General features: G+C 43.0%; 1 protein-coding gene across 1 annotated transcript in view; it reads right to left on the bottom strand.

Annotated features, from left to right (window-relative positions):
- Nucleotides 1-12654, bottom strand: part of Nwd2 (NACHT and WD repeat domain containing 2) — a 175363-nt gene extending 162709 nt beyond the window's left edge. The window contains exon 1 of the mRNA XM_031342373.1: nt 11449-12654. Within this exon, the coding sequence (XP_031198233.1) occupies nt 11449-11599 (151 nt within the window). The 5' untranslated portion in view covers nt 11600-12654. The remainder of the gene's footprint in view (nt 1-11448) is intronic.
- Between the last annotated feature and the right edge of the window lie 2522 nt (nt 12655-15176).

Below are 15176 nucleotides of genomic sequence, written 5' to 3'. Positions count from 1 at the left end.
AAAAAAGAGGTGAAGTCTATGAACCTTTTGCTTCAATTCTTTTGAATCCAGATTCTATTGACTGTACCATCACAGAAAAGGCACAGAACCAGCATCTGGGGCTAGACTTTTAGAAACTGGTCATTTCCCATAATTATTCTGACTGTTACCTATAAGATGAATTAAATCCTTTCTTCCCCAAGTTGCTTTTTTAAAAAAATTTATAGCAGAAAAAGAAAATGAAACAACAACAATGAAAAACAATTATGCAAACATACAAACAAGACAAACTACAACAGAAAGTTGAGTAGGTTGTTCTCATGAACCTGACCATGGTTCGTTCGTTCTTTCATTCTCCCTCCCCCCTCTCTCAGCTCATAGAAGCAATTAGAACTTTGGGATGGAAAAAGCTGACAGAGCTTAGTGGGTTATTCTATGGGAGCTTGGTAAATAACAATGTGGAGAGAAATTCAGACAATGGAGGCCTGGTTTGTAAAGTTTCTGGTGGGAAGCAAAGCCTCTAAAAGGCCATACGTAGGATAATTTTGATTAAGACACTATGGAAGGGAAGCCTTCCAGTTTACTGGGGCAATGCATGTTCTTTAGCTACAGTTGAACTACCAAGGTGTAACTGATAAAAGATCAGCATCCCTGAGGTGAAACCATTTAGGGAAGAATTTCCATAAAGTCAGCACATGAAGACTGGCAGAGACCAAAGCTACATATTGAGCTACTAGCAGAACTTGGCAAGGTTCTTGGTCAGTTTAAGAGTTGCCTACTTGGTTTTAAAGGCATGAGAGATACAAGATTGAGGGATCACAGAGAACATTTGAGGCCTGGCACCATGTGGCAGGGTCAGAGTCCCCAAACAGAGGCCATGAGTGAAGATGAAATGTCAGTTGCTGGAGACTCGAGACATTGGAGGTTCCAGGAGCATGGGATGTTCACCCAGAACATTGTAGGTGTGGGGTGAGCCTTAAGACAACCTGCATGTGTTTCTGGTGGAAGAGAAGGTGAAGAGCCACAGCCTAAGCACTTTGGAACCAGAAAATCATGATCAAGTCCCAGATGCTGGACATTGATAGATACTGTTGAATTTCAGTTTTACTTTGATTTGATTGCAATCATTCCCTGGTCCTTCCCTCTCAGATCAAGAAATTACTTAAACTGGTTTTGATATAACAGGTGACTACAGGTGAAAGACTTGAGCTTTTAAGGAGACCCTAGGGTTACAAAGTGTTGACCTTTTCAAAAAGACTACGAGACTTTTAAAGTGAGCAGGAGATCTTGAAGCAAAGGAATGGTATGATTTAACAAGAAAAGTGTTTGTGTATTATGTTGACAAGGGTGGACTTCCGAGAGCTAATTTTGATTAACAACACATATGGGAAGATGAACCTCAACTGAAGAACTGCCTCCATGAGACCAGCCTGGGGACATGTTTATGGGACACATTCTTGCTAGATGGAGCACGAGTCAGCCTCTGTGAGCAACACAACTAGTCGGGTGGGTCTAAGCTTTATATGAAAGGTAGCTGAGTGTGAGCAAGAAAGCAACCAGGAAACAACATTCCTCAATGGTTTCTGCTCCATGTTCTTGTTCAAGTAACCCAAAAGCAGAAATGAATCCTTCCTTTCTCAAAATGTTTTTGGCCATGGTGCTTCTCATAGCAGCAGAGAAGAAAACTAGAAAATACTTTCATGGGAAAATGGGCCCGGCTTATTTTCTTTATTTCTTATGTAATACCAATACTATTATTGAAATTGCTTTTGTACCAAGCAGAGAGACTTCAGTACCCTGCAGAGGTGGGATCTCACAGCAGGCAGTTAGGTCACTAGGATGTCACCCTCAGAAGAAATTAATGGGTCGAGAGAGAAGGAGTTACTATACCGTGAGCGAACCGGTGAATCACTCTGCTTTCTTATTTTGCTGTGTGATTTCTTGCTCTTGCATAAGTTCCTGCCATGAATAGACTGGCCATGGGTGATGAAGACCATCACCTGAGCCAAACAAATGTAGATGAGATGTTTGCTAATCTTCTGAACTATGAATTCAAGCCAACCTTCTACCCTGGGGTACTTTGTTGTAGCAATAGAAAAATGGTAAAATAATGGGATTATTCCAGTTTGGGAGTAGGGCATATGGTCTTAAATATTAGCTCCACATTTTCATGTCTTTGTGGTCATCTTAGAAGATTTTTCTCACAAAGGAATTTTTGCATCATTTGAAGCTTTTTCTTCTTATCACACAGTGGTCTCAATAACTTCTGGATCTTATTTTAGTTAACATTTTCTACAGTGCCATCCACTAAGTATGATCTTTTGCTGAAGCCACTCTGCCTAGCAACAGACTGGCACACTGGTTCTGCCTGACGCAAGTATATTTTCAGTATATTTAACAGTTTCAACACATCTCTCTCCCTCTGGAAAGCTGTGATTCTATCAGTTTTGTCATTTGAGCAAGAATGCCTTCCCAGTTTTCACCAGTATAATTTCTCCTGCTGTCTGCATTCTCTGCTTTGGCCACAGGAGAGCAAGGCAGGCTCTCTCTCTCTCTCTCTCTCTCTCTCTCTCTCTCTCTCTCTCTCTCTCTCTCTCTCTCTCTTCTGCTGCTGCTGCTGCTCTTATCACCTCCCTCCAACCCCACTGTGCTTATATTAAAAAATATACTATATAATGTAGCGATAAATGCTGCTGATCTTCATTCCACAGCAGGCATTACTAATCGACCATTGCTTTCTTTTTCACTCAGTTTTAACACGGACCCGTATCTCTGTTGACTCAGAAATGAAGCATACCTCATTTCTGGGTATATATAATTCCTACTTTTTAGAGATTGATATTAATTAAGCCCTTCTTATCTCTCTTTACATTAATCTCTTATTTGTACTGAGTAACTCCTCGAAGGGAGCAACTCCTGCACCCACCCTGACATACCTGGATACCAGCCTCCTGTGTGTAATGGGGGCTGCTCTGGAACATTGTTCCAATCATAAAGTTAGCCAGGAAGTTCTTAGCACTGTTTCATTCCCAGCTCTCTGTGCCTCACAGGTCACATTGCTCACAGGGTCTTCATGTGGATGCTGATTCTGGCAGTCCTCTTTTGTTAATAGGATCCTGCAGTCTGAGGTCCTATTGATTTTGCTCCTCTCTGTTGTCCTCATTTCATCATGGGAGTTGAGCACAAGAATCCCAAGACCTTCACAATTCATATGTGCCCAAAGCCCATTGAATGCAACAACAACAACAATGACAACAGTGAAGATGTTACTCAAGTTATTTTCATTCACCTGCATCCCTGATAGCTAATTTCTAGTCCTAGCGACTGTAGTTAGATTTGAGGTTACTCTTCTCACATTTAGGAAGATTAAGCACATTTTATTATTTTTCTGCTCACTTGCTGATGGCCTTTAGATTCTATTGGACTTTGTAGCACCAAGTACTTTGCCTTTAAAACTCTCCTTTCTTGATCTAGATTTGTTCTCATAACCTGCAGCCACTTTCTCATAATACTTCCCCATTGTCTGTTCTTTAGACTTCATTCAGTTTATGGAGTCTGTCCTTTTGGCTAACTATGAGTGGCTCATGCTTGATGAGGACATGGGATGAAACCACCTCACATCAGTCATTTTTTTAGTCAGCCTCTTTATGGAAGCATGTATTTTGCAAATGGCAATGTTTATGTTTTTGGACAGTTGCACTCGCCCTGTGTCATGGCTGTATGATTCTTAAAAAATGAAGGCAGCAATTTGTAGGTCCTCCTTCCTTTGTGTTTGTCCACGCCAACTAATTAGGAGTCCAAGGGACACAGTGGGAATCTAGAAAACATTGTATCTGATACTTGGAAGAACATTATAAAGAAATGGATTTTGTGGCAAAAATCTCTCTGAAAGGCACTATTGTAAAGGCAGCACTGTGAAAGGTACCCTTTCTATTTTGCAGTTTCGTTTCTCCAATCCCTAGAGGAGTGAGATCTTGTCACCCTGGCTTTATGATTAGAGGACCTGTCTCAGACTCTTTGAAATAATTTTGATTTAAAAGTAAGGAAACATTTAATTACAAGGGGGTATTGTTATTATTCTGTGCTGTGGTTTCTGATCTTTTTACTATATTTCTATCACAAAACTTCTTTGGCCAATTATGCACCATACAACACATTTTAATCTAAGAAATTAATCTTCAGCTTCAATCAAAATTGTGAGGACAGGTAAAGCTTTGGAAAATTGATACAAGGTGTCTCTATGCCAGTATCACCCTCCTTTCTTATAGACATATTTTACAATGCAGCACTTTCATGATTTTTGAACAAACTTACAAGCTTTATATCTGTTCTTCTAGGATGGCTTGGATTTGAGTTCATGCAATGTTTAGACACAAAGATGGTCATTTGTGAACATTTCCTCATTGAGTCAGTGAAATACATGTTGTTATGTGAGTTCTTGCTAGAAATTTCTGAAAAGTGCATTTTCCAGCATTTCAACAAATACTAATATTCTCATCCTGATTTAAAACAAATGAGCCCTTAGGGTTACTTTAGTAAATTCAACTAATTCCTAGTATTTTGTAGACTTTCTCACATTTGCCATTAAAAAGAAGTTTGTGAGTTTTTACAAATTTTATTTTAAGTTATTTAAAGAGATGAAGTGACCACTCTCAAGGCCATGCTAAGCTCCCATTTTATAGACATCTTCTGATATTTGTTTGTTGTTGGTGGTGTTATTATTCGACATTCTTAATGGCTCATTGTCTTTATATTAGCTTTCATCTGTTGGAGTTTGAATTCTAGGACTCTTTTTGCAAGGGAAGCACCATGCCACCGAGCTATACCCCAGCTCTTTCTGTTGCACATCTTACCACAGTGTCTAATCTGTACCATTTAAAACCGTAGCTCTAATCTGAATAATAACTTGTCTTGGGTAAAGGATAGATTTCACTGTATATGAAGGTTCATAAGGAAACAAATAAAGACTTTGGGTAGTGGAAGCTGTTCTCTGGCCAGAGGACGGTCTCTTCTGGAGTGGAAGTCTCCTCAGCCCTCTCTATCCCCTCACTTCCCTTCTCCACAAGTGCAAACCCTGGTAAGGGTAAAGCAAGCAGCCCGACTCACCAGCACACTCTTGCCCTTTGGAAGATGATCCATGCCCCAGGAGCATACATTACTTTCTTCTTCAAACTAATATTTTAAGGGCTAGACCACAGGTTAACAGGCATGGGATAGCGAGTCTTGTCTGAGTTCCCAATCACAGAAGTAGGAAAAGTGGTAAATTGTTGTTTTAAGTATTTCTGTCTTGGAGGGAGCTAATAGCAACAGACATCTGAAACAGAGACCCCAAACCAGCAGATATCTTTTAAAATAGAAAATGAGAGGGCAATACCACGCTATAGAAAGCATGTTGAAAGACTTGTACCTGGGGCACTAAACTTCAAGGCCAGATGGATAGGTATCTGTGTGTCTAGTGTTCCTCTATGGTCCAAGCTATGCTTTTAAGTGTTTTCACAAGGTATCAGTTCTGCTCCTATTCAAAGAGCTGGAAGCTCTTTGCTAAGTAACAAAGACTGTTTCTTTCTGCTCCCTGCAGGGATCTCATCATCACCTTGCCTCATATTTGGTTATCATGTACAACATGTTCCACACTTTGGCTCTCTTTGTTCCTGTGGGGAGACTCCCAGGTCCTCACTCTGACCCCCACCCCCAGCTGGATCCTACAACTCTCCCTGGTGCTTCTTGACTGCTCCTGTGCTCTCTATCTTTACTCTTGACCTTTAGTCTTTATCTTTGCTCCAGTATCTTTAGTATGACACACATCTCATACACAATGGGATTTGGGTAAACTCCCTCAGAGCAGAGACCTGGTCTGTGTGGTGGCTGCTGAGTTGTAAGTACCAGAATGGAATGGCATCCACCTAGAACTGAATGTTCAGGGACATCCTTGGCTGAAGGAATGCATGAGTCTGTTTCCTCCTGGGCTCCACATGGTTTCTTAGTGCTGAAGATCCTTCACCTTTTCATCCCATCCTCTCCATTGCAGAATATGGTCTGGAAGCATGGAAGTTCTTAGACTGGTCAGTTGCATGGGCCCATTTGTACTTCTGGCCTATCAAAGCTGGGCATGAGGATATAACTCTTGAAGATGATGAGTGCAGATATGTAAGTGAAAAAAATCCTGAATATCATTTTCTCCATCTATACTTGGAGAACAATGTGCAGATTACTGTAGCCCTGGACCAGTATGGTATCTCTCCCTGGAGAGGCATAACATCTGAATGGAAGGCAATGGAGAAGTTGTTCTCCTACTGCTTATGGCATCTGACATGTGATTTTTAGCAAACATGTCATTTTGCAGAGGCTGCTGGCTATTTGGTATCCATGGGCACTTCTATACAGCTTTCTGCCCTCTGGGTGGATACTTTTGCAATGGGACCTTAAATGCTTAGTGGTATCCTGATTTTGTTCTGAACGCTTTGCAGAGAATCTTGAAAATGCCCAATTCTATGAAACATCTAGAGTAGAAAGGTTTCTTTTTCATAGCCAAATTCTAACTAGTGGCTGATACATAACTTGTTCCTGTCATAGATACACCCCCACAGTGCCTGGATATCACTGGAAAATAATACAATGATAAAAACCAAACGTTTCTTGTTTCCTATGTGGTCAGCACTTGCACAAGCGCTTTGTGTGCTTTTTCTTATTCACTCTACTCTCATTTACCCATGCAGCTACTGTTGTTATCTTTTTCTCATGCATAGGAAACTGGAAACAAATGAGCTGAACTTGCTCATAAGTAGTATTAAATAGCAGATTGAAAATTTGGCATGAAAGTCTGTTAAATCTATTAGTAATTAATACTCCCATGTTCTCCATTAATGTCTACCTAAGAAGGAGACACAACCTGTAGACTTTAGTGTCTGTGTATGTTTGTGATGAAGTGGCAAAGTTGGTATACTCTCCTTTAAGATTCTTGATTACTTTTAAAGATATTCTTGGGACACCAAGATATACATATGTGTACACACACACACACATACACACACATACACAGACACACACATGGGTACATACATATGCATTGGCTATAGTTTTTATTTGGCAATACATAAAGATAGCAGAAAAGGGAGCCATCAGTGCTTAGTGTGATAGAAAGGTAAGGATAAAAATGTTTGTAGGACTCTTGTAAATCTTGATGTAGGTATTTCTCTGTTCAGGGTAGAAATGCAAATTAATGGAAGTGGTCAGAGGTTGTGGACACTGAACCTGTGTGGCTATGAGACAGGATGTCATCTCTTCTCGGGCCTCCATTAAAATGGAGAATACAATTTCCAACTGAAGATCTTAAGGCATAAATTAGAGTCTGAGAAGATATAAAGACATATGACCAAAGAAAAGTAAATGGGAATGGTCCGAGTCATCAAAACTATGCATGAGTATACAAGACTCAAAGATAACCTATTTGAAAATCTAAGTGCAAGTGTATAATGATAAATGCTGGGGATTTTTTTCTTGACTCTTGATTTCTTTTCACATGTAGAGCACATCGCATAGTAGTCCTGAACACACAATACTAGGACCTACTCTGTTCTCATTGGATGGTTTTATTTGGAAGGGAAATCTAAGCACAGAAGCTTGGAAACTTCTCTTAGTATTTCCAGGAAAGCTGCGATTCCTCTTCTCATCCATGTCTTAGATTTGAAAAGGTTCAACTCTGTCCCCAGAAGAGACCTAGTTTATTTGCTCCTCTCTGGGAGTTGGAAACTCTGTTTAGGTGTGGATTTGACTTTGGGAAACTGACTTTGCATAGTCCAAATCACATTCTCCAATAAAGTCCATATCTATTAGCTGCAGGATCAAAGTCCCCAAGCCTTCATGAACAGCAGACTGGCCTCGGTTTGAGTGATGGCATAGCCTGAAACTTTATTTGACAGGAAGCAGCTTATTGTCTTTATGCCCTTAGAGCAGCAGTTCTCAACCTTCCTAATGCAATGGCCTTTTAATATAGTTCCTTATGTTGTGATGACCCCTATCCAAAAAATTCTTTTGTTGCTACTTCACAACTATAATTTTGCTATTGTTATTAATTGTAATGTAAATATCTGATATGCAGAAGAAATATCTGATATGTGACTTCCAAAGGGGTCATGACCCACAGGTTGACAACCATTTAAAGTTTTGAGTCAGTGGCCACGTGTATGTGTAATTAAGTTCATTAAGTGATGTAATGTTTATATCATTAAATTTGTTAAAATTAATAAAACTCAGATTCTTAGTCATACTATTAGTACTTAGTCAGTACTCAGCCATCAGCTATGACTAATGCCATCAGACAGACATTTCTAGCATTTAGGGAAGGCTCTACACAACATTTACTAAAATGAAGTGTTTGTATAGACACATATGTGGCATGTCTGATAGTCCAGAGCCTACATATTGACTAGAAAATACTCATTTTCTCAGGAGAGACAGCAGAGATTACCAACTCATATTTATTCCAGGAGGTCATAGGGTAAAGGACCATGGGATTGAATCATCCTTTGTCAATAACAAAGGCAATATCTTATCTTTCTTCTGAATGAAGGCTTTATTTAATTTACCCTAGAATGGTTCAGTATACATGCATGGAATATGAGAGCCCTTATATCCTAATATCTGGGAGACTCATGCAGGATCCTTTTCTTTCCATCTGCTTGGGCTGGCTAAGCTAATCACAGTAGACTATTTTGTATGTGTCTTGAAAACATTTTTTTTTTCACAGAAGTATAAATGTTCTGGAAGAAAAGCAGTGGTTACATGACAAAAAAAAAACTTTCAAGGATTAAGAAATATGCCACAAATATCAATTAAGTCTGGATAATGTGATTGCTCCCCCATGCAAAGTACCCAGCACCATCTATGCAGCAAAGACAGGCCAGATGTGAATGTACTTTTGGAGAAGGACAAGTCCTTTACAGTCTGAAATTCTCTTTAATGTCCCATGACTCCCTCTCAGTGGGAACAAGTGGGGTGGGCTGGTTATGTTCCCTTTTAGTTGTTCATATTCTTGGAGCTAGAGAATTCTGAGCAGCACGAACCCGCCATATTTGGCCATGTAGATGTGAGACATTTACAGAGATCTGGAGGCTGCCTAGACTGGCAAGGAACAGCAACATAAGGATTTTAAGTTTCCTATGGGATCTGCTCATTTCACTCTTCTTCATGAATCTACTTTTCCAGTAGTAAAGCTATTACTGCAGAAAGCCTTAGTTGTCTCACCTGTATAATAGGAAGAATGCCTTTATCCACCACGTTTACAGGGGCTGTTTGAGAATGCAATAAAAATTGAATGAGGTAATGCACGGGAAACTAATTATCCCTTCTGAAGCACACATGGAGATGGAAATTCCAAGTTCACACTAGTTTTGTAAAGCAATACCTATTAACAAAACAGTTCCCTCAGCAAGAGTCTTGTTGGGTTTCCCAAAACACAACACAACACAACAAAAACTACTGTGCTACTGTGCCTTCAACACAAAACAGCTTTTACTCAGAATGCAAATTGGGTTTCTTCTTCTAAAGGAAACATGAGATAATGTCCTTTGTCTGAATTTGACAGTGGAAAGGCTCTTCATCTTTAGTATTGTCCAAGAATCTAATATTGGATGCTACTGAATCACAAGCATTCGCTTTCTAAATTGCATCCATAAAGATGCCATGGCCAAGTGCTGTCTCAGATGGAGCATTTCCCGGAGTTTTAAGGCTTCAGGTTGAGAGCATTAAAAATGCCCATCTCTGCCTATTTTCAATATGCCCTTGGCTGTTCAATCTGGGTAAAATTCATAGTCCTGCTTCTACTAAAACTTCTCAAGTGAGCTTCACATTTCTGGTCCTTTAAAACCAGCCTGGAAGCAGTCCAGCAAAATCAGTCGACCAATAGGGATGGCTTGTTTGTGCTTTCCTCTGCTTAGTGTGTGTTTAAGTTTTTAGTGCAACTAAGTTGAGAGTTTGAAGAATACCACGCAGGTGCAGGTTAACAAAGATTATATCAATTGTGTTTCAGTTTCCACATAAGCAGGCGGCATCTATTCATTATCACGCAGTTCCATAAAAGGCACATTTAAAGCAAGAAACAAATGAACCACTGCTCACATTAACAGAACACTCACTATTTTAGAAGTAGGTTTTTTTTTTTTTTAAGGACAAGAGAGGAGTTTTCGTTAGCTTCACAGCAGGGCAAACAATTCGCGTGGCATTTAAGAAAACCTTGGATAATTGAAAATTGCAAGACTACACGTCATCTCACACAATTCTTTCAGCCATTATGCTGAGACTTGTAGATTTCCCGAACCCTAACTTTAACAATGCTGTCCATTTTTATGGTTATTTACCCATAGTCCATGTCCAAGTCCTGGGTGGCATACTTGATATGGAATGATTCTTAATGTTGCTAGATCTTCCTAAAAGCACCCTTTATTAGGTTCTGGGAAAGTGAGTTGTAAGTTCAGGGGAGAGCAGTTAGCCCTCTTCCCTCCGCGCATAGAACCCTCCCTAATTACGGTGTGTTATTGATTTGATTATTACGGTGTGTTATTGATTTGATCATTATGGTGTGTTATTGATTCGATTATTTTCCCCTTCCATTGTGACCACAAACGTTACCAGAAACTTGCAGTAGCGCACTCCTCCCCTTTAGAAGTGACTGTTTTCAGATAGTTACCGTTTCTGTCCTTTTACAGCAACAAAATAGAGCCTTGAATGTTTAATGGATCAAACTCTTCAGCGACTTATTTGAATGTAAAATTATTATTTTTTTCAAAAACTTATACACCCTTCTTAAGTCAGTCTCTCTCTCTCTCTCTCTCTCTCTCTCTCTCTCTCTCTCTCTCTCTCTCTCTCTCTCTCTCTCTCTCTCTCCTGACTTGACCCGCTCAAGAGAGACCAAGTCCCAGCACCCAACTAAGATGAGCCCATCTGAGTGGTCCAGCACTAATTCCACTCTAGGCTGGGGGGCCGCTCTGTCCTGGGCCCATCAAGAGCCTGTCCTCCCTGGACCTTTACCGGCCTTCCTACCTGCAGGAACGATGTCTTAAGGAACATATTTGGCACCTGGGTGAGAACAAGTGACAGCAGGGAACCGCCTTTCAGTCACAGGCCACCAGAAGATAGCTACTGTTTGTGTACTAGGCAAAAGAAACCCATGAAAGAGGCAAAGGGGATGAAGTGGTAGAGGCAGAATGGCTCTTCTAGAAAGCACCTACTAACAATGCCTTGGCTGTGTCTTAGATTGACTCCGGGAAGACAAGTGTGTTCTTAGTAATCAGCAGGGGAGCATATGAGTTCAAGAAAATTAAGGAATTTGAATAAAATTCCCACGCGCTCGGGGCTACAGCGGAAGGCAGGGAGAGGAGGGGACGCAGGGTGTACCCGGCTGTACGGGCCCCACACACTTTCGGACCCGTGCCGATCTAAGGAAGGACCGACTTACAGGGCCAAGGGACTTACCTTCAGGGTTGGCGCTGATGAAGACCCGGACGCTGCGACCGGCGGGTACCAGGTGAGAGGGCAGGGCGGTGAGATTGCCGGAGAACGCCGCCCGCCGGAGCGCGGAGTCCCGGGGACAGGGCAGCTTGGTGCCCGCACCGGCTGGCCACATCGCCCTGTGGGAGGGAAGATCAGCCGCCACCACAGTCTCTGCTCCTCGGGTCCTTGACCCTCCGCGGTCCCGTGAGGGCGATGTCCCCCTGGTGAAGCAGCTCAGAGTCGCTCGGAGCTCTGAGCGCAACCGGCGAGCTCCGCAACGCTCAGCAGCCGCCCGCGAGCAGTGGCCATAGGGACCCTCGGGTCCCCAGTTGTCGCTTCCTACACCTCTGAGGACTGCCTTGACTCCCGCCCGAGGCTCGGCGCCGCAGCGCGGGAGGTCAGCGTGGAGGATGCTACGCGGGCGGTGCCAGGTTGCGCCGAGAAGAGCCCGCTCCGCTCTTGGAGCCCGTAGCCATGTCCCCACCCGAGCCCACCGTGGGAGGCAGCCAAGCGTCGGGGACTTGGCGGGGGACCAGAGCAGGTCAAAGTTTAGGAGAAGGCGACGGGAGTCGATCGGGACTCTCAGAAATAACGCGGCTCGCGGGGCCGCTGCGGTGTAGATGCGCGGGCTGGGGGCAGCTTGGGACCTCTTGGTTTCCTAGGAGGACAGAACCCCAGGTTGCTCCCTCAGTGAAGGACAGGAGATCGATCTGCCTGAGGTTCTTGCTATCCTCCCTCCAACTCCCCTAAAGGTCAAACCAGCTCTGTGCGTTTGCGGGAATCCAGTCGCGCGGGCGTCTGCAAGCCTTTGCCAAGTCCCCCAAAGTTCAACGTTTGTCCACAACCCACGCCGAGGGGCTGGTGGATCAGAGCTCTGGGCATTGAGAAAGGAGTACCAGGTTCTCCCAGTCTCTCGTGGCGTGGGAGGCCGCGTCTCGCCTCAGCGCTCTCTCCCCACGCTCGTGCAATCGGGGGATTTTTATAGCTAAGCCTCGGTGCTCACGTGGCCCTCCCCGCGTGGCGGCGGACCCTTTTGGGGAGCGAATCTCTGCGGGTAGTTCTCCCTAGACCTTTAAAGGACCCGGGGAGCCTCCCTGATCCCGCGGAGATGCCTTTCCGGGCTGTTCGCCCTCCTGCAGGCTCAGGAGCTAGGCGGCTTCCAGGTCATTGGGAGCCCCACGCAGTGGTGGGTGTGAGCTCTGGCTCCAAGGGAGGGATGCAACTCCGGAGAAGGAGACTCTCTGCCACGCCCCACTTCTGGCAAAGTGAGAGGGGCCTTAGTTTGGGGGTCTAGGTGGGAAAGTTGGCTCAAGGTTGTTGGTAGTCTGCACTTAAGCTGTTTAACCAAGTCAATGCAGGAGCCTGAGTGGCTTACTTTGAGAGGGATCCAGCTGGCCCCAGACTGTGCACCCTGGGGCCAGGGTCTGAACTTCGCAGGATCCCAAGTGGCATGAGATGCAGAGAAGTCCAGGTGTAAAATTGCTGTTACTCTTTGAAACCCTACAAACCCCAGGAGAGGAAATAAACGTGATTCTGTTGGGTGGGGAAGTAAGAAAGAAGGGAATATTTGGAGTCTGCTTTGAAGCCTGACCTTCAGACCTCTCATTCTGAGGTTGGGCAGGATCACTCACCTTTTAGAAAGAAAGCACAACCCATCCCACCCCACCCTCGAGATTGGGGAGAGGATGGGTGGGGACAGAGCTTAGTTGGTGGCTCGTGCTTCTAATTACTAGTTCTTAGAAACCGAGGTAGTATTATTGCTAGTGCCAGGACAGGCCAGCCTGGACTACAGTGTGAGACCCGTCTCAAACGAAACGAAACAAAATCATAGACAATGGCTTCATGGCATGTTTATCTTCTCACCTGAAGACTCCTACAGCATCTCTGGCAACCCCATCGCCTGCACTTCCTCTGGGTCCTGCGGGTGGCAGTGAAGTCCTGTGTAGTGCTGCTTACAGTCTTACAGCACCCCGCACCCAACAGGCTTCCTGGGCTAAGCTCTTTGGAAGAACTGGGTCTCTAGGTTTTTAAGGCTCCAACTACTCCTGAGAGCCTGAAGCAGACAGCACTCCTTCCTGTGTGATGAATGCAACGGAACCCACGAAGAAGTCCTGCGGATATCCCAGCCAGTCAATTAACTCACTCTAGCGAATCAGCTTTTCAAAATCACTATTTCCAAGTGGGAAGACAATCGGGAGCAGATTCCAGAGATTCGTGCCCTCCATGTCCCTGGGTTATGTACTGAGAATTCTGTAACAGGTAATGAATATAGAATGTTGGCTACTGCTCCAGCCTTTATGAAGATAAAATATCTACCACAGGAAAAGAGTCAGGACTACATTATGCCTCACCTCCCAGTTGTTAAAAAATATGGATAAAAAGTTTACAGATTGTCGTCACCTGCCTGACTCCCCTTCCCACTCTTATTTATTTCTGTTCTTAGACTCAAGATTAGTGTTTGTGTCTTGTGACCTTTCCTTCAGATCTTGCTTCGGTGTTGAATTTTCTTTGAATGACTTTGGTTTTTTTGGCAGCCTTTGTAACCTAATTAACTTCTAGACAGGCTGAAGTTTAGCATCTGCCCGTGTCACTGCAGACCAAGCCTGCAAAGGAGAGATTTGTCACTGTTCATAGTATAGTCTCTGCACCACCACCTTGGTGCTTGATGCTGGAGGTAAAGCTAAGCATCTTTTGAGTAGTGGGGAGGCATCTGCTTAAAGCAGAACTGCCTACATTACCCCACCCAGTCCCCTCCCTTACACTCTCCCAGTCTCAATCTTTTTAACAGTCTGAAAACAAAGATTGATTTCTCAGCATGCAGATAGCACAAAGGAGAGGCCACCAATCATGGTAAGATTTTGGTGTCAATTCCTGTGATTTCCCAGCTTGATGAATTAGATTACTGACTGCTTGTTAGATAGATAGAAAGTCCAGACTTTGGAGGCTTCTTGATTTTTATCTTTGTTTCAAAATTTTGTCTTCTTCAGTATTTACTGACGTTTAATTTACTTAGAAGTTTTATTGCATTTTTTTTTTTTTTTTTTTTTTTTTTTGCATACAGGAGAACAAGGTTGGAAAAAAAACCATCAGAAATGACTAATACAAGGTCATAAAGCTAATTTACAGTAGAGCCACGATCCAGGTATTAATGCTCCTGTCAAAGATTCTTAGCAACACAATAAATCCATGTCTGGTCTAGGTTGAGATTTTTAACAACCAAGACTATGTCTGCTCAGACTTAGTGGACAGATGTGGAAGGCTGACTGTCCCTTCTGCTTCCAAGAAAGATCACATAGGTCTATACTCTTTCCTCTGTTTTTTTATGTTTTTATTTTTTCATTACGATCCCATAAAGAAATCAATACCATTCCAGAAACAGGCAGGAGAATTTAAAGCACCTAGAAATGGGGAGAGAAAGGAGTCATGAAACATGGGTCTAAGACCATGCTGCCAAACCATTCCTTTCCCTTGTCTCATCCACCCTAGCTAGCAGGGTAGAAGTCCTTATAAAATAATGGTGCCAGCCCTTTATAATACTGGCCTGTGGGAAGGTGAAATCACTGATAGGCTCCTTCCATTCCCTGAGCTGGAAAGAGTCATTTGCTTATAGAATCCATCCTTCCTGATAGAGAAGTTAATGACCCTGAAATAAATTGTAATTCCATTAAACCGTTATCTAGTGATATTGCTATACTGAGCACTCCTTATAT

Source organism: Mastomys coucha, unplaced genomic scaffold (assembly GCF_008632895.1).
Source record: "Mastomys coucha isolate ucsf_1 unplaced genomic scaffold, UCSF_Mcou_1 pScaffold22, whole genome shotgun sequence".
Classification (NCBI taxonomy): domain Eukaryota; kingdom Metazoa; phylum Chordata; class Mammalia; order Rodentia; family Muridae; genus Mastomys; species Mastomys coucha.
This window is presented reverse-complemented; position numbering and strand designations above follow the sequence as displayed.